Consider the following 24628-nt stretch of genomic DNA (forward strand, 5'->3'; position numbering starts at 1 on the left):
AGATATTAAGGCAGCCATTGTGCATTCCAGTATGAGTTACATTTATGGTCAGAAAATGCTGTGGAAATACAGAGTTAAACATACTTTTTTTTTTTTACTTCTAGCCTGTTTATTTCACATCCAGTTTTCTTTTAAAATATCTTATTCATGCACTGTGCTCTGCTTTTGTTTCCATTTGTTATTTTAAGTATTCTCATATCTTTTGAGAAATTCAAGGAAAAGCAGTTTGATTAAGGGCTAAAATAAACCCTGAAAAAGAATCAAAATACTTCAGAAAATACATTAGTTTACTTCAGAAAACATATTAGCTTACTTTGCAGTAGTTTTTTGCTTTGTAGGTGCCAAGAGAGGATTAATCTGTAATGTCTTTGTTTGTGATTTTCCTTTTATTTTAGTTTATATATAAAGAGTTCCCAGGACTGCTTTACATTTATTTTGCTCATCAAAACATACTTCCCAAATGTTATGAAAATAAAGTTCAAAAATAATGCAGTCCAAATCAAACCAATTCCATTTTCTCTTGGAACACAATTGATAATAAAGTCATACCTTGTATTGCATTTTTAACTGAGTAAACACTGCATTGTCCCTTAATGTAGAATTCTTAAGAGTGTTCACTTCATATTCTCATACTTGAATGTTTGAATAACTCCTGGTGGTACATGTAGCAAGATACATATGATCAGGAATAATACAGCTATTTCACTGCTAGTGGGAGGATTTCCTCCTTTCTGCATTGAACTCAGAGGTCTCATTGGGTGACTCTGTGTGTGTTTGCATTATGACAGAAAGGAAGGAGTCAGAGGGTTGGGAACCTGTATTTTGAACATTAACCTTTGATGGAAGTTATGGAAAAAAGTTTGAGTACAAAAATCAAAATAATATGTCTGTTTTTGTTGAGATTGTGGCATAAAAAAAAATGGACTTGTCAATCTCAGCTCCTATTCATAAAATATTCTCTCTTCTCTTGCATCTTCTTTTCAAGTAAAGAGTCTCAGCTTTTCAAGAGTCTCAGCTGATCACATCATTGTCCTGACTAATAAGAAAGACCAGAGAGTGCTTTTAAGAAAGTAGTTTCCATAGGGACTGAATATATTTCATCAAAACAGATGATACCTTCTAATGTTGAAATTCTGGTCTACTGTGCTTGTGCATGTTGTGCATCTTACTGTTTACCCCATGCTAGTGGACTTTCTCAGACTCACTGTAAACAGAAAACAGAACTTTCAAACCTTTTTTTCCTGTGAATTCTCAGTAGGAAACTGAAATCTTTACTGAGTAAAGCTGGCAAAGTGACTTGAAATATAGATTTGTAGCAGAAAAATTCAATAGCAGAAAAATTCAATTACTGAGCTGTTAAATGTGCTTTTAGTAGGTATACTTTTGATGAGATTGTCAAGTAAGTTGCAGAATATGTCAAAAAAATACCCTTTCAAATAAGAATGGGTTGTGCACACAAAAGAAGATATAAAAGAGAGAGAGATGATTGATAGATATCAGTGTCCAGCTCAGATAATAATGCTAAACCTTTTGTTCAGACTGTCTGGTGACAAGATATTCTGCTAAAGAGTCCAGGTTAAATTTTCAGTTAGCTTAACTGTTAGTGACCTAAAAAAGACTGAACTGTAATAAAAGAACTTGAAGCTTTAACTAAACACAGTTTCTGCCATTAATAGTCAGCAATTAGGCATTTTGTGAGTGTCACAAAAAGCATTTGGATCAAACACAGAGTATTTAATATGAAGAAAAAACAGTCTATCCTGACATGTTAGGAAGTGGCCTTCATCTATACAATTGTGTAAATCAGTCTCTTTCTGGTGTTATCACTGTTGGGAGCAGCAGCTCCCACCTCAGTGACAAGTTGAGGGTCACCATTTGGGAGTCACAGCTGTAAAAGGCACAGCACCATCACTTTGCATCAGTATTGGTTTTTTTTCTACCTGTGGTAGATGCAGCAAAATGGTAGCAATATTGGGAATGCGTATGGCTGTTCAGGAGAATGGGAATTGCAGCTTTGTTTTACTTGTTGATCCCACGCAAGTCCAGACTGTTGACTTTGGAAAAGTTAAAATAGCAGTGTAAGAAAGTTCAATTTCAACGAGTGTTAGGAGAAGTTACTTTAGGTAAGTGTTAGCTGTGCCCTCCTCAGCCTGCAGTCCAATAGGTTTTGTGCTTGAAACACTGAACTGTAACCATGTGAGATAATCTTAGGGAAGACCTGCAAAGGGACACTTGAAAATGCTCTTCAGAGATACTCGTTCTGTGGTGCAGCAGTGAGAAGCCTAACAAAGGACAATGCCCACGTCTTCTTCTTGGGGATGTTGCATCCTCTTACGTTATGTTCCAGTAGCAGCACAGCTGTGCTTTTGACTGACTTCATCACAAACCTGATGTATTGGTGGTATCCTTAAGCTCTAGCTTCTGAAATCCTAACACTACCTGAGAACTACCAGATTTTCTTTTAAAAGCAAGGCCATAATTCTTACTGGTTCCAAAGATAAATCAGACAGCCAGCACAAGCACCCATAATTTTGCTTAAAGGAGCAAAGAGGGTGGTAATTAAACCCTACACTAATGTCAGAATGTCTGCACTATGATTTTGAACATATCAACAGTACTGAGCATTACAGAAAGAGCCAAGGCCTGACTCTGAATCCATGCTCTTTTGAGTGTATGATGGAGCCAGAAGCTGTGATGCTATTCTTCAGGATGTTTTCCTTCCTAGGGAATGATAAGGAAAATGTTGGAAAATGTACGAAAGTCATTAACAATGTTTCACTAAGAATGCCAGGTCACCTGGCTTTCCAAATTTCATCCAGTCCGGCAGTTTCTGTGTTCCCAAGATACAGGAGGAAAGGCACAAAGTTTTTTTTCTGCATCCTCTTTCTGTAATCAGCAAAAAGTCAGACAAACATTTCTAGCCTCCTCCAGGAAGCATCCCTGATAAGTATAACATTTAGGCACTTAATGAGCAGCATTAATGGACATGCTGAAGTTCAAGGGTATTTTTAAGTGCTGTGCTCTGAGTCTGAATTGTAGAGTAGATGATTATAGACAAATGACAAACATTTATGAAATTCTGGATTCATATACATAAACTATGTAATCTGCAGGCTTGGATTCACTTGGGGGAGGTTAATTGACTTCAATCTTCTGTTGTTTTTCCTTGTCCAATGCAATGTCACATCTTGTCTCTTTTTCCTCAACCCAGCACACGAGACACTACGAGCTAGAGCCAAACTGCAGTGTGACATCAGAGCTGCACAGGGGTGAAGTCCCGTGCTCACACACCTGTGAATCATGTGACATGGGAAAGAAATGTCAGTGCCGTGTCACATCAGGACTACCTCCACCTCCAACTAAACTCATGTGCACATAGCTGTAGATAATTAGCAGTTAGGAAATCAAGAATTTGGAGTAGGCATTCACCAAGGGAGGACAGGCAAGAAGTTAAAAATTTAGGGGTATTAGTACAGACTGGGGAATAAGATGAAAATTTGTAAGAAACACTTAAAAATACTGATCTAAATTATATCAAATAGATGTGCGCCATTTCTTTCCTTATGCCTTCACCTGCATTGCCAGTTTGGATAATAAATGGTTCAAGATGCCAAGCACATTTTAGTTTGCTGATTTTTTTCTGCTCTGTTTCAACATGTGCTGAACTTTTGGGTTAATGGTGTGACTACCTGAGAATCTCAGTTGCTATTTTCAAGGAACGTTCATTTCTAGTCCTCCATCATGGAAATAGGTCTGAAAGCTTGAACAGGGAAGTGATAAACATTAGAAGAATATAGAAAGAACCTGATACATATTTTAATAATGCAATCCTATTTCATTATGAGGGTTTGAGGCAATTGAAAAAACCATATATAAGTGTTTGAGATTGGCAGCACTAGTTTCTATAGCTTAACAGTTCTAAATAATTTTTTCATTATTTGGGGAAGATGCTTTGCAGACAAAGTAACTGGTAAGAAAGAAGTGCAGAAAGAAGACTGAAATTTGCCCCACAGCCTGTCAATAGTTGACAAAATTGACATATCTTTTAATGGGTTACTCTGGCTAAATTTTCTAAAACTATGATTTTCATGGCTAAATTATAAAAGAAATAACATCACTTAAGTATCTCTGTTATTACATGAACTTGATTATAATTCCATATGTATTTGATGATGTGCCGATGTTTATGTGTGTGTTTTGTTAGATACAGTATTTTGATTGCCTTTTTCTTATTTCTCACTTTGAGACTCATCTCATTTTCTTTAGATTTGCTGGGTTTTGGTTGCCAGCTTTCTCCTTTTTCAGAATCGTAGCATTACTTTCTTTTATTTCTTTATGTAAATGCTCCAGTCATTTAAAGTGTGGCTTCAAGCAGTCCTTTATGTCACTAAAAGAAATTAGCTAAATAGCACTGTTTAATTAATTTCAGGACCGCCTCTTTTTCGTCATGGAGTATGTAAATGGAGGAGACCTAATGTTTCAAATCCAACGCTCACGCAAATTTGACGAACCTCGATCCCGCTTTTATGCTGCAGAGGTCACATCAGCTCTCATGTTTCTTCACCAACATGGAGTCATCTACAGGTACTTTTTTTGATCAAAAATAAAGTATTCTTGGGGCTTCAGGATGGTTCTGGCTGAAATCCTCCATCTCTTAGCAACCAGTTTTAGATTAGTTGTTTGTTCCAATTTGCTTACACAGAACTTTTTTTTGGCTGTTTATCATTGAGAATGTTAACATTTGAATAGCCTCTGCAGCAGTCGCCAGCTGCGTGTGCCAGTTTTGTGTTCTAGTCCAAATAAAGTGGGTTTGAAAAAGCTTGGCACAGTGCAACCCAGAGGTGACCTCTCTGCAGATCGGCGCAATCTCTGCACTTTCCTCCCTGTGCCATAGATTTCTTCTGGGTTTCTAACCCCCTGCCACTTCCTGAGTTTGTTTGTCTTAGTTGTCTCCACTCCGATACAATCGGGATGGTCCTTTGCTATGCTTTGCTTATGCCCCTTCCTCTTGACTGTTTGGGTGAAGGCTTACTCACCAGCAGGAAGTGGCCCTTTGGAGACAATTCTGATTTGCTTTCAAGTGCCCTGCATCTATTTGAACCTCCCTCACTGGCCCCAGTCTCTAATCTTCAACAACCATGCACACACGCACAGAGAAAGTGCATATTGTTGTGCTGGTATGAAGAATGCATTTAGGGATAGGCTTTATTATTAAAACTAAGGATTCGCTTTGAAAAATTTCACCCTGATGTTAATGTGTTTATTAAATCCTTTATCTTGTCATTTCACACTTCCTCTCTGTTTTTATTTGGTTTTAGCAGCCTGGTATTACTTGAGATAAATTTGGGCTTTCAGAAGCAACATGCTTAACAGGTTTTTTAATATAAATCTGTCCTGTCTAGTAAAAACTCTGAGTTCTTCAGATCTAACTGAGCTCCATTTTTTCCCTCGATATTCCTACCCTCTTTCAGGTTATCAGTTTTGATTTGAGGTAGTCATCTCAGAGACAGGCAGTCAGAGATTTCATGAGCCAAACCATCAAGATAAGGATATGGAATTTGTCACATTCGTATAAAGACAGGTCTTGAGAATACTAGAAATTGAGAAGGACATATTAAATTTTTAGTAACCAGGGCTGAGTGGTAAGTTCCATTAGAAGCAATTGGCTTTGCCACATACAAAGGGATTAATAGCCAAATTTCTCAAAGGCGTCTCCTTTCCAGAGACATAGCAAACAGCAGAACATCACAGCTTCTGAGGAAAGTAAATCTCTTTGAAAGTGCTCTTTTCATCAAAAATCTATTTTTCTTTATAAAACTCTTTGCTAGCTGCAGTTCTTAATCTCCATCTTTTATTAACGCTGGTATGATGTTTGCATACTGGGTTGTCTTTTGGGCCTGACACTTCACATGGGTTTGTTTTCGAGTGCTGAAGATCCAACACATTTCTTACCTTTCCTGCCCATATCATATTTCCTATTCATTGTCTGCATTTATTTCCAAAGCTAGGTATTTGTACATTCACATAATAGAATGTGGCAACTTCAGAATTTATAAGTATCTGTCATAGGGGAAACAGACAAGCTTGGCACTTTAAAAAGTGAAGGATTTTGAGGATTTGTTTCCATTAAATACTTGAGCTAATTTGCTTCTTCTGGAAACTGGAGGTAGACACCTTGTAATTAGCAGTCATTTTAATGACTTCTGTGAGCCAGCAGGAAAGAATTAGTATAAAATTACATCTCCCTGCTTTATATGAATGCACATTCATTCAGCCCCCCATCCTTCACTACTCCCAGCCCTTAACACGAATCCTCCTCTCTCTTCTTTCCTACCTCTTTTCCCTTGTCCTGCATGTAGCTTCTGCTGAGTGTTGGCTCCTACCTGGATGCATTGAATCTCCTCATATGCATGTGTTCTTTCTATAACTTCATGAGCAGAATGCTTCCATCACAGGAGAAATGTCATTCTGAGACAATGTTTCATAATTTAAACTTCACAGTGTGCTCACAACTTTTGATTCAGACACTATGCTGACGTGTCTGACATGTGTGCTGGAGTATGACACTGAACTTGTAAATGGCTTGTTATGCTGAGTGTGTGATCAGAAGTCACATGAGAACATGAGTTGCAGGATGAAACCATAAACAATTGAAAGCAACAGGAAGAGCAGATTCAGTTGTATTTAGTTTTGACCCAGGCTTTTGGATCTTGACATGGCTATGTCTGTAAGAATAATTCATTTTCTTAACTGTGAGATACTAGGAGTTTAAATATTTGTAAAATGAACATCCCAGTTATGCTGTAAAATACAAGTAGAAGGAAGAAATTATTTTAAATTAATTAATGATAAGAAAATGTCAGAATTCACTCACAATGTGCCAGGCCTTGGGAGAATGCATTCATTCATGTCAAGCATGCATAAGAACAGTTGTCTTGCACAGAGCAGTTTCAGCCTAATTATTCCGAGCCTGACTGCATTATTTACTACAATGTTAAAAATGCATTGGGATCAAGTCAGTCCTTTGCATCTCCTAAGCTCTTATTAGCTGGCAAACAAGGAAAGAGAAGGGAAAGGAAAAAAAAAGAAAACAAACTTTGCTCCTGAATAACTACCAGTCATAACTACCTGACATGCCTTCAGATATTTTAATAAAGAATACTTGTCTTCTGTGTAATTATATTTCTAGAAAAAACATTGTGGTGTGAAATTAATGGTTATTCTCCAAAATGGGAAATGTTGCTTATGTGGGCACTGCTTCAAGGAAAGTGGGGAATATATAAATAAAATAAGATGTTTGATGGAAATGTAGGTTTCAAAATAGCTGCTATACCTTCTGATCTTTTTTCAGTCTTGTATGTGGAAGTATTTGTTTGGAGCTAAACAAAGTTATATTTTTGGAAGTAAATAACTAGCTTTAGCTCATGCTTTGGCTTGTTGGTTAGGTTTTTAGAAAGTGTTATGATGATACTAAATGATCATCTTTTATAATAACTGGTTTATCCTCATGTCCCCTTAAGTTCAAAGAGAAAGCCAGCTCCCTGTTTAGCAATAGAAATTATTCTCTGAGTTCACATCTTTGCAGCTAGCCCAACAGTTGTTCCCAGACTTGTCCAATTACCAGTGTGCTCATTGGAATTCCATATATCTTCCTTATGTTTATCCTCCTTATGCTTATTGAGTTTAAGTTGGTAATAAAGATGAACCTCACAACTTTTATATATAAAGATATTCCATTACTGAATGCATGTTTTATGAAAAATAAACTTCTGGGTAATTTTTAGGATGGCATTTTTAAAGGTCTGCTGTTACTGTTGTGTCAAAAACACTTCAACAGCCTAATAAAAATATTTACATTATCCCTGCCACCTTCCCTCTCATCTGGCATTCAGCTATTCGGGCACATGTCAGACTGGGGCCTGATAATACAAGTAGAGTTAATCGGTTTCAATCCTATTTTCTGGCACTTGTCCTTGTTTGTGTTATGCAATTGCAATTGCACCACTTTGGAAAAATGTATCCAAGCTTCAGGAATTAAGGACTAGGAATCTCATTTTGTTTTTTTTTTTTTTGTGAGCTGAACTGGAGTTTGAACTTGGTGATGAAAGGTTGTGTGGACTATGTTCAGTGTCACCTGCCCCAGGAGTATGTTGTATTTTAAGTCAGTTTTCATAATGTATTAATGTATATTATGTTTATATAAAATATATTAGTATATATTCTCATGTAGGGAAAGTGCAACAAACTGTATGCGTTAAGTAACTGTGAGTTCTGTACTCCCCTCTTGTACTGAATTTCAACATTCCTGTGCTCTTTCTGCAGATATATGTAAATGTGGCATGTTCTTGTTTCACTTGGAGATGTTGGGCTGAGGTCAGGAGTATCTGGCTGGCTGGCTGCTCTCAGTGTAGGAGTTCAAGTGAGGTGACACAAGTGACCTGCTGTGTCCTGAAATACCTACAAAGAACTGTTGTCCCCCCAGGCAGGAAGGCCAGCACTAGAACAGGGTACCTCTTCAGGAACAGAAATGACAGTGTCTGTCCCTAGTTCATACATGATTTAGGAAATAACTGTGAGAGCTGTAAGCATTGTTTCAGTAGCTGTGTGTTGCTTGGTCTCTGTTATCCTCCAGAATCATTCAAGTGGTCTCTCTGGAGGATAAAAGAAAAAAAAAAACTAAATGTATACAATTTCAGTTCACCTACAAGGATGAAAAATACCTTAATTGGGAAATTAGTGTCACCTGCTTTGGGTTGACTAACGTAGGAGCAAATATTTTGCTTTCAAGTGTAAGATCTGTGAGATGCTGCCTTCAAATCATGCAGCACCTGATCACGATGGAGTCCTTATTCATAACTATGGGTTATTATGTTCCTCAGCAATATGAAGTAATAACCCAGCCTGTAACTTGCTGGAGCTTTCTAAGGCTCTCTACACTCTGTAATTAATGTGTTGGTCATGATGAAGGATTTACTAATGCTGAATTGAGGTAAATGTGGATGTAAATATGCTGATGCCAATCCTTGAGTACCTCCGGGCTTTTTCCGTACACAACTACCCTAAGAACTTGTTTGAACACTAACTGAATTTTTCCCTGGATAATCAGCTTTCCCAGCATTCCTCTTTATCAGGGCAGCACACACCAGTGTTTCAGAAAGAAGAACTACCTAAAATTAAAAGTACTTTCATTAGTGTGTTTTTATGTGAAATAGGAATATTTATTTATAAAGTGTGACTTCATTGGTGGTTGTGTGATTCAGTGCAGCCTTGGCAGAGTAATGAGAAGTTATATTTACACTGATGAAAATGTTGCATGGTCAGTGGTTAACATGTTAAAAGTCATCATTCTCCCAATTTAACTTACTATGTTATTTCTGAGTGGCAGCAGCCAAATAAAATTCCCTTCCCCCCTATTTTTTTTAAGCAAAACTAGATGTGGACCATTTTGATTTAAGTATGTAAAGATCATCTTATTACACCTCTGAATAGTTAGAAGATAAATTGGTGCTTTAGCTGTGGTCCATGGAAGAGGGCAAGACCTTGTACCCTCACCTGGCATATATTCACACCTAAGCATAGGAATATACTGAACACATGGTCCTCTCTACATAAGCTGTTGCAGCAGTCCACTACAGAGAAGTTACAGTTTGCTTCTGGCCCAAGTGAGCAAAAAACTATTTCCATCACCTTCAGTAAAAATAGGAAGTGAGGAGTGAATCGTGCAGGTTTGTGTGGAGTCCCAGTGTCTCGAGGGACTGCTGCCCAAGCCATGCCACCTGACCAGTGCTCCTGGCCGGGCTTGAGCCCTGGACTACATCCACACTCTCTCTGCTCTGCCTGCTCTAGTTTCTAAAACTGAACATGAGCTCCAACGGGATTTTAGTCAGTGGCCTCCTGCCCTCTTTGCACTTTTTCTCGCTGGATCTAGGCAGATCAACAGTCATGAAATGCATAAATAAGCAGGATGTCTTCCCCGCAGGAAAAGGCAGTGGGCCGGGGTGGAGAGGAGTGGAGCTGAGGGAGATGAGAAGCAGGAAGGAGAGCTGGTTCCCAGGCTTCTGGCATTCGGACTGAGGGAGTCCACCCTGCCATCTGCCCAGCTTATGTATTGTGCTAAGGGCTCTGTCGTATAGGAGGGCCTTTGACAAGGTTTCCAGCTGTGGAAGGATGAGTAAAGGCTGTGGGAATAGGATATGAGCCACATGGTCTTGCCAACAGTAGAATGCCTTTTAAATTTCTCCTGGGTTTGGAACATAAAAAAGTCCTTAGTTGGCTGATGCGTGGGAGTTGGGTCTGTGGGGGGGCAGTGCTGGGCAGTTAATATTTAGAAGGATAGACCAGCACCATTGACCTTATTTGGGGAATGACAAGGTACTTCCAGGGGGAGTTCTTGGTAGCGAGGTCAGCTTTGTTTTTTTGCTTCATGTTTATTTGGTGCAAGATTTTCTTGTTTAATGACCGTTTGTATAGTGCTGTATTGTGTAAATAAAGCTATGACCTTTACCTTCTGATAACAGTATAGGAGTGAGTTAATGTTAAATGAGAGTGAGCAGGGAGTGGGAATCTGCCAGGGTTAATGCCAAGTTTACATTCCTCTGAGGGCAGCCATGTTCCGGTACCCTCAATAGAAAGGGCAGCAGTACCTCTCAACAGATAATAGCAGTGAAATGTTACAGGACATATTTGTATTTATGTCTGGGTGAATGTCACTGATTTTAGATGATTGATGTTTGTGTCTTTATTTTATAACAGGAAGAAACATGTGTTGTCTCTCAGCATTTGATAAGAAGATTTTAACTCAGAGAAACATACACAAAATAAAAATCTAGTAGAGCTGTAGCACATGAAACTGAACTGTACTGATACAGAACAAACCCATTAATTTTCCTAAACTGCTGAGACACAGGGCTGTTTCTGAAGAATCATGTACACCAGCTCCAAACAAAATCATACTCTGCAAGCAATTTTCTAAAAGCAGAAAGAGAATTTTAGATTTTTAATGCATTTCTGTGTCACAATGCATTAAAATCTAAAGATGCTTCCTACATGTAATTCTGCTGCTAAGAGACAAAACTTAGGATTGAATTTTACTGTGCCTTTCAGTCATCTTTGTCTTCAAACAATGAAAAATATTCCTATAACCCAGTTGCAGTGGTGTTGAAACTATAAAGGCTTTGCCTTTTTCATCCTATTGAATGCATCTACTAAAGCTTCATAATAATGGAGAGAAGTGCACAGCAAATGTGGTTCTGAGGTGGTAGGCTTTTAACAAAGATTTTGTTGTGCTCTTGAGATGCTTCACGCAACAAAGAATCACTGAATAATGGAACCTTAGAATCACTTGGGATGGAAGGAAGCTTAAAGATCATCTAGTTTCAACACCCTGCCATAGGCAGGGACACCTCCCACTAGACCAGGTTGCTCAGAACCCCATCCAACCTGGCCATAAACACTTCCAAGGATGAGGCATCCACAGTTTCATTGGGCAACCCATTCCAGTGACTCACTGCCTTCATGGTAAAGAATTTCTTCTTAATATCTAAAAATACTTGTCCTTCCCCTTGTCCTGTCACTACATGCTCTTGTAAATAATCCTCCTCCATCTTTCTTGTAGGCTCCCTTCAGGTACTAGAAAGCCAGAGTCATGTCATTCTGAAGCCTTTTCTTTTCCAGGCTGCACAGTCCTAATTCTCTCAGTCTTTCCTCACAGGAGAAGTGCTCCATGCCTCTAACTATCTTTGTGGCCCTCCTCTGGGCTCTCTCCAACAGGTCCATGTCTTCTGGAGACCCAAGAGCTGGAGGCAGCACTGCAGGTGGGGTCTCACCAGAGGGGAGTAAAGGGACAAAATGCTCTCCCTGGTCCTGCTGCCCACAGTGCTTTGGGTGCAGCCCAGGATCAATCCACATTCTGGGCTGTCAAGTTGGGAAGTAATGCAAAGTGTTAGATGAAAACAAATAAGGAACTTTATTTAGTTGGGGAGTTTTTAATAGTAATGTCAAAAATGCTGAGCAGCCTTAAAAGAGAATTTGAATTATGCCCTTCAGTAAAGACATTTGCACACAACTTCTATTTTTTTGGCCAGAACCTTGCTACTTTTGGCTCAATGTTTACATTTATTCTCTTTGCCCATCTTCCCACTCCCTCTTTTTTCTACCTCTTTGTTACATAAGAGCTTATCACTTAGATGCTGCTGCAGCAAACATTCCTGCATGCAGGTCGCTACTCAAAGACTGATTTTGATTGTGAGACTGTTCACATGCATGATATCTGCAGCTTCTTGTATGAGTTGGGACCTTGGTTTGACTTCTTAGATAGAAAACATGTTTATTTTAAAAGAGCAAATCACCACATTTGAGAAGGCACTGTTATTAAAGACTGTATGTTCTTTTGCTTAAAACTGCAAAATGAAAATTTAGCCAATCCAAAAGCTGACGTAACTGAGTTATCACTGAATCCTTTGAAAATTTTAGCTGACAGCTTGTACTCCAATGGAAGGAAACAGAAATAATCTTGTTCACTAGAAAGTTAACTAAATAGGCCTAAAAAACTAAAACAGAGAAAATACAGCCAGTAAGAGCACCAGCATTTTGGGGAGTGCACCAAAGTCTCTATTGCTACCAGAATAAATAGCGGTAGGATTACATCAGAAAGACCTTGGACAGGCAAGGTGCAGTCTAACCAAGGGAATCAGAAAGTGGAACAAAATGGCTCTGGTGGCCTTGAAAGTGCTAAAAATGAGCAGAAAGGGGAGGGGTAACAAGGCCAGAGTGATAATAAATCCCTTCTTGTGCCAAGAGAATGTGCAGTAATGCATGCCCCTCTCCTTGGCTGCCACAGTGTCACAGAGCTTGAACAAGCAGCTCCCCAGAGCAGCAGACAGTAGGAGAAATAATCACAAGTAGGAGTCTTCCTCATCTCAGCAGCATTGAGTACATGTGGAGGAGGCAGATGTGGAGCGGGAATAGCAGGGTTGGCAAGGGCCAACCAAATGGGAGATTGTGTAGTCTCTGCACTGTTATATCCCCAGCAATGGATGGCTCCAGGGACAGGCAATTTACTCCCACCACCAAGTTGAGTTTTAGTCCCCCAGGACCACTTATGATGGGGATACAATATTTTAGATTAAAAAACATTTCTACAGTAACATCCAGCTTTTGAAAAGAGAAGCTTATGAGAAGCCCAAGCAGCACTTCTCACAATGTACATACCCCATGGGTCTTCACTTCATGCTTCCTGCTTAAGGAATTTGTTTCCAGTAGTCAGTCTTACAAAACAGCAGAGAGAGACTGCAAATAAGTGGGAGAGGCCAGAAATAATGGTGGTACTGATATATGTGTGCTTTTTTCCTCCAAGCTGCCATTTCCTTCTCCTGATGTATAGAAGACACAGGAAATGTCGTTCTGCCAAACACTACATGCAGTTGTGTGCATTTTTTTTTATGTAGATTTGACAGTGGCAGCCATAAAAGTATTCTTCACAAGGTATTCCAGTATTAAAGCCTGTGATTGCCCCTTCAAGGGAAGGGAAGGATGGGATGGCAGCAGTAGATTGCCAGTATAGCAGTCACTATGGGTGCACTTTGGTATGAAACTGAGTAATACAGAAGCAGTGCCTAAAAAATTAACTGAAGAAAGCTTGGTCACTAATAACCTGAACAGAGAAACTTTATGGAATATAAAGCATAAAATTAAATCATCACAAATAAACATTATAGCACTTCATCAGATATTTATTTGATTTATTATAGGGTTTCCAAGGGAGATCCTGTGGTCTACTAAGACCCATTTTAAAAAATGCCTAAATATATTCTAACGCAAATAATGAGTCAGATGGAATTGCTATGGTCAGTTAAGTGCGTAATGGATATTTAAAAGCTTTCAAACGTCAATAAATCTGGAAGAACTCTAGCAGAGTTCTTGTAGAACAAAAATAATTGGCACTTCAGAAACTGCCTAAGTGTGTATCTGTGTAAACTTAACTACCAGTGAGAGGACAGCAAGTGTTTATGTACTGTGTACTGAGAATATAAAAGGAATACCAAATGCCTGCCAGTTCATTTGCTGATAATCTGTAATGGGTCCAGAGAGGCCATAACTATTATCAAGAAGCTCTGATTCTCATTTATATGAAAGTCTTTAAATATCTGCTAGCATAAAAGGATCCTCAGGTTGTGCATGAAGAAAGTAGACAGCAGCTCAGCAGCATATATGCCTTGCACAAGGCTAAAGGTATCTGCTGCAAGGTTGTTGAATCTGCCTCTGCTAAAACCCTGTAAATTCATTTCCACAGACACTGAGTGAGAAACATCTCAAGGAGAGGGGAAAGAAACGCTTTGGACAACAGTAGTTTTTAGGCAGGTTCTCTTTTCACCTTTTGAAAATTCACAAAAGAAAAAGAAGGAAATATTTTGCCAGCTCCAGATCAGAGCTAGTGGTGTGTTTGCATGCAAAGTAGGGCAAAGGTTTGGGGTTTCAGTGGATGTCCCAAGAGGAAGAGGATTTCACCATAATTTCTAAAACATCTGCAGATTGAGTAGTTGTTTTGTCCATGAGCAAGAGGGCTTGAAGAAATTTTGAAACAGCATCCTGAAAATTCTCTATGTAGTAATAACAGCAAAACATTAACTGATATTAGTGAGCTATAGCTTATAAAGCCAGAGACAATTCAATGACAAATCTGGTATAAATCATTACCACTACAGACTTTTCTCCCTGGCTCAGATATGTATGCTTTTAGTTAGGGCAAAGTAATATAAACCAAGATTACACTAAAATCAAAAATTGTGCCCATAGCACATAAAATAATAGGGTTTGGTTTTTACACACCTTATGTAATAGAATCCATTTAAAAAGCAGTAAAACATAGTCATGTTTGCCTAATTACAGCATCAGAATTATGGAGGTAGGATGACAGCAGAAGGATTTGTGTCTGGGGCTGAGTGGGCAGTAAAGGATGAAGGGGTGGAACGGCACCATTGCTAATGGAGTATTTTGTCTCATCATTTAATGAGTCTGAGTTGAGAATCACAGTACTCCTTAATATTTTTTGCTACACTATCAAGTCTTAACACAATACTATAAATTGGCTACAGAGACTAAAAACTAATACCCTTATTTGTTTTAGGGTTGGGCAATGGTGAGTTTAATGTATCATATTAGAGATATAGTACAGCTTCTGCAACTTCTCTCCCATTCTGTTTGAAAAGCATTTGGATAATCTTTCTCAGAGTTCTGTTTGTTCATGCATTTTTATTTGGAATTCAAAATGTGATAATAGATAATAAAAGTATGTTGTAAATATGACTATGACATGACATGGGAGTAGAGAAGCCACCATCTGGTGTATAAGTGACTGTTTCTTTAAAAATCTCTGATTTACGGTAAAACCCCTTTCCAACACCAGAAGAAGAAAAGCAATTTTACAATGGAATTAAATTGTACTCAGTGTGCTCAATTTAAGGCTGTCAGAAGGATGCAAAGAGACTTTATTGTGCATTATAATTTAATTAGACTTTATGTGTAAGCTGTATAATTAGGTTCTTTGCTAGTCTTTGCCCACATAACTATCTGGGAGCTTTATGGGATAATTTCTGCTCTTGTCAGAACATAAAGTCTGGTTAGCAGGTCTCAGAAAAGGCTGGGCATGCAGAATTTATAAAGATAATTCCTCAGGCCCAAAATAGTTTTTTCATGTTCACAAAATCGTTCAAGAACAGCCTACACTGACCAATAGTTAATATTATAATCCTACTGAAGTTAATATTTACATGAAGTGACTACCCATTAAGTACCAAATGTTAGAGATAAAAATCACATTTTAGCTTCTCAAATTTTTATTCAGAACTGCCTCTCTCTTGCATTTGGGCTGGACTGTTGGCTTCTCCTGGTAGTCTGTCTTCACAGCTGAAGGTAAATTGCAGTAGCAATTTACCTTGATGCTGGCAAAAGTGAGTACACTGTAAATTTCCTAAGTCATGCCATGTTTTATTTCACATGAATGACTCATGATTCATCTTTCCATTGCATTCATATTAATTAAAAATCTTCAGGTGCCTTGTATAAGTAGATTTTAAGTGGTGACATTATAAGTTGGCACTACAGCCAAAGTAACTTTCCCAAGTACATTTTCTGGAGGAGATGGGGGAAGGTTGCAGGAGCTACATTGGAAACAATGCTGGAGCTGAGACTTCCTGCACGTGAAAAGATTGTCTAGAAATGTTTGTGGAGCTTCCTGGCAGAGGCTGGGGGGAAAGTAATTTGATTTTGCTACACAATTGTAATTTTAAAATAGGATCTTATAAAATATAGTTCTGTGCATTAACATACATGGCCCTTTTTAATTATATATCAAAGCAAGAATTGGATTTTGAACCATCAGTTTCTATGACCTCTGTCTGGAAGCAATATTAGAAGTTTATTTCATGGAGAAATCAACATATAAGGGCAAGTAACTCCCATTTTTTCAGGCGTCTTCTTCATGCTTTATGGACAAATAATATCCTTCTTAATTTTTGCCAGAATTCCTCCACTGCAGCGATCTTCCATGAAACATAATAGAAAATTGTTATCTCTACAGAATTTTGGAAGAGACAAATTTCTTTGTATAATAGAGTGCTTTTAGAAAATTAAAGGACAAAATAAATTTCACTCACAGTTTTTACAAGAATTTCTGCAGAAATCTGTTAAACTTCTGTTGAATGCTGCTGTTTTGATCCCAGACAAACACAGCAGGGCTAGAAAAGGTTTTAAATGAAGAGCCTGCATACCCTTCCCATGTTCAGACCACGTGATAGATCAAAAAACATGTTAAGGCATGTGAACTATGCTACTGAAATCAGAATAGAAGCAAAAATTACTAAAATCTTTCTTCTACTTATTCCATATAAGTAAACATTTTGTTGGAAGCAACATTCTCGCTGTGTTACATCATTTCATTTATGCTATATAATTTATTTAGTCCTTTCTGTGTAGTATTACAGGCACCACTCTATGGAAATGCTTTCCATAAAAAGACCAAAGTGGGGTTGAAAAAAATCAGTGTCTGTACAAAAGTTCACTGCAGAATTTTTCTGTTCTGAATAAGAAAGCATTTTTCTCCATGGAAACATGATATGGAGCTTAACAGGAGTCTGCTTACTGCTGGGAGCTGTGTTTGTTCCCTGCTAAGGACACCCTTGTGAGCATAGGGAAGAGGGTTCTTTTCAACTGATTTCTTTTATGCAAAAGCCTTTAGCAACCCTTCTCCTTTACGCTTTCTGGGCTTCATAAAGGTGCAGAGGGCATTGGTTAGTACAGAAAAGGCACTGAAATGTTGGCTTATGCTGGTGCATCAATGGCTTCCTCAGGATTTGTTCCCAGTCACCTGTGATTGGCCATTTTATTGTATGTCCTGTCTTGTAGTTGCCAGACTAATATATATATATATATTTTTTTTTTAAATATCTTCCTTAAATTTTGTGGAGTGTGTATATGGTGTTTGTTCAAAGGAATGAAAGAAAAAGAAGACCAAGTCAAGTTACAGCATAGGTTTCCTGCATTGCTGTGTTTTCACTTTTCCCCTGAATCTAATAGTGCTTCTATCTATTCCAGATAGAAGCACAAAATAGGCATTATTGAGGACATAAAAGATTAGTGCTAACTTTTACCAGCAGATTGTAATATTTTACAAGCTTCATCTTTGCTGTGTGTTCTCATCTTGGAGTATGCTGACAGTCTGGTTCCTTCCCTGAGAAATGGCCATTTCTTTTCATTAGTTTTCTTTTAATAAACAACCTTATTGGAATTAAGAAGATAATCTGTATTAGCACTGAATAGCCTTCATTGCTTGCATCTGTGTTAGGAAGGTGGATAATAAGGTTGCTCTTAGTCTTATTGCAGTGTTAAGGCAACCTGGACTTCTCATTTAAGTAACAGAACTGGACCAAAGCACAAGTTTTCTTTGTACCTGTTGGGAATCATAGAATGATAGTATATCAGGTGGGAAGGAGACCCAGGGGTAGTCCAATCCAAACTTTCTTGGTAAAAACATTGTCCAGACAAGATGGCCCAGCACCTTCTCCAGCTGAATCTTAAGAGTGTCCAATACTGGGGGATTGTGCACTTCACCAGGGACATAGTTTCAATTCCAGATATTTCCCCTTGTGAAAAATTTTCTTCTTGTGTCTAATTGGAATCACTCCAGGAATAGTGTATGGTCTTCTTTTTTCTGTGTGATTTCTCCTAAAAAGTGAGTATCTAACTTGTTTGTTCCTTTTAAATACTGGAACATGGTGATAAGGTCTACCTTGAGCCTTCTCTTCTGAAGGCTGAACAGCCCAATTCTCTCAGCCTTTCATCATATGGCCGGATTCTCAGTCTTTTGGTCATCTTTTCCATGGTGCCCTTGTTAATGCAGCCCAGTGTCCTATTTGCTTTCTGTGCTGCAACAGCACATTGTTCACTCACACTGAGCTTGGTGTCCGCCAGGACCACCAGATCTCTTTCCACAGAGCTTCTCCCTTGCTGGGTAGATACTGGTTTATTCTTCACTCCTGGATTATGTTTCCCCAGGTGCAAGACCTTACACTTGTTTTTGTTGAGTTTTGTAATGTCAGCTCACTCTTCCAGACTATCCAGGTCTTCCTTCAGGGTGGTTCTCTTTCCAGTGTGTCCATTTCCCACTCATTTTGCTGTTCACATCAGTCTTCATCAAGATACACTTGATCCCATCATGCTGATCACTTGCAAAAATATTAAACAGCCTCGAGACCAGGATTGGTCCCTGGGAGACCTCACTTGTGACAAGCTGCGAGTTCTAAAAGGAACTATTTACCACCTCTCTGGGTGTGTCCTGCCAGCCAGTTCCCCATGAGCCTCATGGACTCATCCAGGCTGTAGCACATCAGTTTCTCTAGGAGGAAGCTGTAAGAATCCATGTTCAAAGCCTTGGTGAAATGAAAATTGATGATGTCCACCACTCGCCCCACTTCAGCTGAGCAGATTACTTTGTCAATGAATGCCATCAGGTTTGTCACACACAATTTGCCTTTGGCTAATCCATTATGGTTTTTCCCAATCATGTGCTTCATCTGACTTTTGATAGCCCCAGGAGGATTTGTTCCATAACTTTCCCAGGACCTGAAAGTTAAGACTGATGAGCCTGTTGTTTTCTGGATCCTCCTTTTAGCCCTTCTTGTAGATGGGGTTGACATTAGACTTCTTCCAGTCTTCTGGGATCTCCATGTCTTCTCAAAGGTTATGGAGAGCAGCTTTGCAGCGATGTCAGCCAGCTTCCTTGATACCCCCTGGTGGCTATTGTCAGGGCCCAATGATTTGTAGGGGTCAAGCTCCAATAATACTTTATACACCAACTCCTCATTCTCTGACAGTGGGTGGGTGTTTTCATCAACATGGACTCTTGATCCCAAGCCCAGGCACCCAACAGTGTTGGTGAAGACAGAGGTGAAGAAAGTTTTTGGAAGTGCTCCATTTTCATTGTTGTTGATGACTAATTAACCTCACCTGTTTAACAGTAGGACAATTTTTAGCTTCTATTTCTGCTTGTTCTTTAGGTACCTGAAGAACCCTTTCTTGTGTTTTTTGACATCTCTGTCCAGTTTCAGCTCAGTCTGAATTTTTGCTTAATAAACTCCATCTCTGCACACCCTGGCAATGCCATTGTATTTCTTAAAGGATATTAATCTGCTTTTCCATCTCTGGTACACTTCTCTTTTGGTTTCTGAGCACACTCAAGCTCACAGTTAAGCCAAGGGAAATCTGTTGCTCTGCCAACTTTCCGTACTTTTAAAGGGGATGCACTGGTTTTGTATTTCCAGGAGAGCATGCTTGAAACACCCTAGCTTAGTTCCTTTCTTGTCCATGGAAGCTTCCCAAGGAATCCCGCATAACTGACCTCTATGCAAGCTGAATTTTGCTCTTCTAAAATCTCAGACCTTTGTCTTAGTACTAAGCTTCAGTGTGCTCAGCCAGGTCCCAAAGTCCAACAATATGGTGATCGCTGCAGCCAAAGCTATCACTGATGAAGATACTACAAAGCAGGATTGCTTGGTAAACCATTTTGCAAGTAGCAACACAACAGTGCCTCACTCCTGGTTGGCACATCTAATGTTTGCATGAGGAAGTGGTTGTCTGCACATTCCAGGAACTTGATGGGTGATCCATGAGCTGCTTAATTGTTTTTCCAACAAATGTATGGGTAATTGAAGTGATCCATGAGAGTCAGGTTCTGTTGACCTAAAGCTTGCTTTAAATAACACAAATATTGCTTTTTCGGCCTTATTTTCTTGACTGGGAGGTCAGTAGCAGGTGCCGACTCTATGATCCCCATTGGAGACACCCATTTTGTTCTTGACCCGCAGGAATTCAGTAGGGCTTCCACAATCACCATAGCTGACTGCTATACATTCAAGCTTCTCCTTAACACAGAGCATGACACCTCCTCCTTTTCTTCCCTGCCTGTCTATATGTGACAGCCTGTAGCCATCCATCATGGTCCTCCAGTCACGTGAGTTGTGAAACCGTGTTTCAGTTATCCCTGCTTTCTGACTGGGCACAGAGCTCCAGTTCCTTGTGTTTGCTCCCCAGGCTGCCTGCATCAGTATACATACTCTTGTGATGGTTGGTCTTTTGTTTCTCATCTTGGAATGGTTGGCCTGGTTTATGGTGACCTTACTCTGGTTGGCCTGGCTTATTCCCCATTTGAAATGGCGTGAGTGTTGCCAGTTTGGATCCCATCTGCTAAGTCCTGCAGTTTAAAGCCCACCTCACCACAGTGGCCAACCTGTTTTCAGAGATTCCCTTGCCTCTTCTAGACAGGTGGATCCCATTTCTCTCTGACACACAGTCATTGAAGATTATCCAGTTGTCATAAAAGCCAAAACCCTCATGACTGCCCCAGCCACAAAGACAGAAGTTGATTTGCATTATACATCTATTTTGGCTTAATCTTTTTCTCTAAGTGGTTAAACAGAAGGAAAGATGACTTATACACCAATACTTTTTGCTTGCCATCTCAGGGTTCTGTAGTCTTCCCTGATTGTGGCCCAGGTTCCAGCTTGCCATGTCATTTATGCCTACATGGCATAAGAGCAGCAGTGGGAGAGCATTGTGTGTTTGTGACAATTTGTGGCACCCTCTTGGCAACATCCCAGGCCTTAGTTCCTGGAATGCAGCACACCTCCAGTGGCTATCAGGCTGGCAGATGGGTGTCTCAGTGCCCCTTAACAAAGAGTCACCCACTGAGTCTTCATCTTTGCTTTTCCCTGCATGCCACTGGTAGAGTTTCTCCTTGCAGACCTTGCTTCTCATGGGTGCCTACAGCTGTTAAAGTTTCATATGTGTTTTTGGTGGGAATGCTGGAGGGTGGGGAATGAAGCAGAGTCCTGGTTTTGGTCAGCACCAGGATGCAAGGTGCCTCCTTATCTGTGGTGTCCAGCACAGTAATCACCTACCTAGCTCCATCTCAGCACTTCTAATGCTGCACAGCCTTTTAACTGTTTCCTGGCACTCCTGATGTAACAGATCATCATCACAGAGGAGCCTGTGCTCCTCTTTGATAGGTTACCTTTTCTCTGGGAGAGAGGCTAAGGCTCTTATTACAACCTACCACCCATATTGAAGTCTCTTTCCTTACTAGTTCCATACCACTGGAAGCATCAGAAGCTTTCTCTGTAGAATTGCTGGGTTTAGCACAACTGGGTTTTCCATTCTTCAATCAGTCAACAATATGTTTGGTACTGGTCATTTCCGAGGCAGGTGTTGACATTTGTATTACATTAACAAGGAAAATGTCATCTGGCGTTCGTGGAAGATAAAGACTTTTTCTCTCCAAAAATAATAGGGTCAGAGCACAGGACAGGGAGTTATATATGCCTTAAAATGATCTGCATTTAGCATGATAGCAGGATAACAATATATAAGATTGGATCAAATTCACCCACACTATCATTTGACTATCATTTAATAGTAATTTCATAATTTACACTTGATCTTAATAGTCACTGTGGTGGAAATGATAGGCTTCCAGCCAGGGAAGTTTGTTTGCTCAGTATTGTGATTGGGAATGAAAACCCATCTCCCCTGTTGGACTTATATCATATTAGAATAATATTGGTCTTGTTACACAGCATGAGGTTGATTGGCCTTTAGGCTAGGGGAAGTGTGAGGCTAACAAGTTAAATGCCATTGAAAACAACTGGCTAAATCATAAATTCAAACTGACCTGGTTTTTGTATCTGTGATTTAAGGAAGAAAGTTGGAGATGTCGGATAAGATCCAGGGCTAAACAACTGAGAGACTAAAATACTCAGCTTTAGTTGATTAAAGATATTCTGATCCTGTTTTTCTCTGGTGTCTTGACCTTACTAAAGTTCACTTACTATGTAATGGAAAAAACAACGGGTTTGATAGCAAAATACAGGAAATGCCTGCAATCATGCCTGATTACAGTAACAGCTTTTCTTCTGGTTTGTTGGGGTTTTTTTCAGAAAACTCTCTCTGCGTGCCTGAACAATGTAGAATAATAATGCTTTGGAGCCCTTTATTTGGTGCGTCAAAGCAGAGCAATTAGATGTCTGGCTTTTTGATGGATATGCATGTAGGGAGTTTTTGCACAGGAGTGCTCCATGTGACCTAAGTGAGAAAAAATAATTATTAGAGGGCATAACTTAAAAGCCTAGAAAATTGTGTGTGTGGCAATTCCTCCATGACCGAAAAGACAAATAAATGCAGATCTTTTTAAGAAATCTGCCTTTGTTTGACTTTCAACTACAAAAATGGAAGTTTTGCAACTTTGAATTTGAATGAAGTCTCTATCTGGAATAAGAAGGAATCATCTGGAATAAGGAAGCCAGGAAGCAGTTCATACTGAATGTGCACAAAGGCTCAGATTTATCTCACCTAACTTTAGGAAGCACAACTGAAGCTTCCAAATCAGAATCCTGCTTCTCCTGGAGTACATTTACAGTCAGTGGAGTAGGACAGACTGCTTTAGGAAGCTGTGCAGCCCACATGTGCTGTGTATCATCTGCCTGAAGATATCTGTGGAGATGGCCATGGAAGGAGCCTGGGGCAAGCAGTGGTACTTCAATTAACCTCCTATGACTGGTGGCACAAATCTAGTCAGAATCCTGCAAAATACAAGATAGAAAATTAAAACCAGAACAAAATGTTTCAGAGCTCTAGTTATATTCATGTTTAAGGTAAATTTTGAAAATTGATGGAATTGGGATTGATTACAATATATATTTTAATTCTATTTTTCCTGATACCTGTATAAGATAAAAGATCCTTGTTGTGGGTTATTAAGTTATGAGGATTCATTACTGAGCTAGCTCAATGAGAACTGCTACTGAAATGCAAAGTGCTACCCAGATATGCATGCATTTGTTTGGTGCATCTTTTCCTACTCTACATAAGAAATTTTCAGTCAAACGTTGGAAGAAGTAAGAATTTCAGTCTTTTTGGTTAGACACAGAAGCTGTATGCCTGAAGTGCAAGTGCTCTTTTCTTTCTGCTTGTGTGATTTGTATTCTATTGTTGTTCAAATGATAATGATTTTGTCATCCTACCTACTAAGGTCATTGAGAAAAAAAATACAAGAAAAACAACATTGCTTTTGGTTTCCAAAGAAAAACTTTGGAGCAGCTCCAAACTTCATTAGGGTCTCCACTGATAAATTTGCTTTCTAAGGTTCTGGTAACATTTTTTTCAGAACTGAGTTTTCAAAACTTGATCTAACAAGCTTTTCTAGCTTCACCCTGTCCTTTCACTGTCTTTCATCAAGTGGTTTTATCAAATAATGATTAAGTATTGTTTTCTTTTAAAGGATTATGGACATACATAGTAGTCACTTTTAGTTTGTGCTCCACTTAACCTATTGTTATAATACACAATCTTATTTTGATGTTATTTGAGATGCAAAAATAAGAGCACTGAACCTCACAGAGTAGCATACTACAGTTTGAGTCAGACCTTGGCTAAGCCTGTGGACCTCTCTTGTCTTCAGTGAGATCACCAAGGTGTCAGTGAGGACAAGGTTTATCACATTTCATATTTAGCAATTACTTAGTCATGGGCTTTGTAGTGGAGCCTGAAACAGTAAATATCATTAGCGGTAGGACAGATTTCATCCCACTGTTCCACCCTGAATATGCAGAGCCAGTTAAGAATTTTTCAGCTGAAGTTTTCAAGGAAAAAGTAAGAGAATGGTGGTTTAACCTGAAGTAGAGAGAGTGAGAACAAAAGAAAATCCCTGAGGAAACTACTGGTAGCCTTAATGTTGGGACACTCAGCAGGGTGGGGGAGGACCAGGACATGCAGGCAGCTCAGCCCCCATGCAGAACCAGTCCCTGGCTGGAGCACCAGGCTGGGGTCTGCTTACCTTACTTTCACAAAAAGCACAAAGGGTTTGTAAAATCTCAAGAAGGCTTACAAAATGGGAAAATAAATTGGTATCTAATTTAACTGCAAGTTTCTGAGGCAGGTTGTTTGTCCTATGCAATAGGCTTAATATGAAGCCAGGTCCATTCGTGGCAGTTCTTATTTGGTACAAAAATTCCAGGCCTGTGGGCTATGGGAAAGGGAGAATTGCCACTGGGATCCTACAAAAAGCTTGTCTAAATCAAATCTT

At 39.3% G+C, this 24628-nt stretch overlaps 1 protein-coding gene across 3 annotated transcripts in view; it reads left to right on the forward strand.

Moving 5' to 3' along the window:
* The window catches only part of PRKCE (protein kinase C epsilon), a 287906-nt gene that overhangs the window by 226766 nt on the left and 36512 nt on the right, over nt 1–24628 (forward strand). For all 3 annotated transcript variants that reach the window (XM_066546511.1, XM_066546512.1, XM_066546510.1), the window contains exon 11: nt 4430–4584. In XM_066546511.1, the coding sequence (XP_066402608.1) occupies nt 4430–4584 (155 nt within the window). The remainder of the gene's footprint in view (nt 1–4429; nt 4585–24628) is intronic.

Source organism: Molothrus aeneus, chromosome 3 (genome assembly GCF_037042795.1).
Source record: "Molothrus aeneus isolate 106 chromosome 3, BPBGC_Maene_1.0, whole genome shotgun sequence".
In the NCBI taxonomy this organism is placed as follows: Eukaryota; Metazoa; Chordata; class Aves; order Passeriformes; family Icteridae; genus Molothrus; species Molothrus aeneus.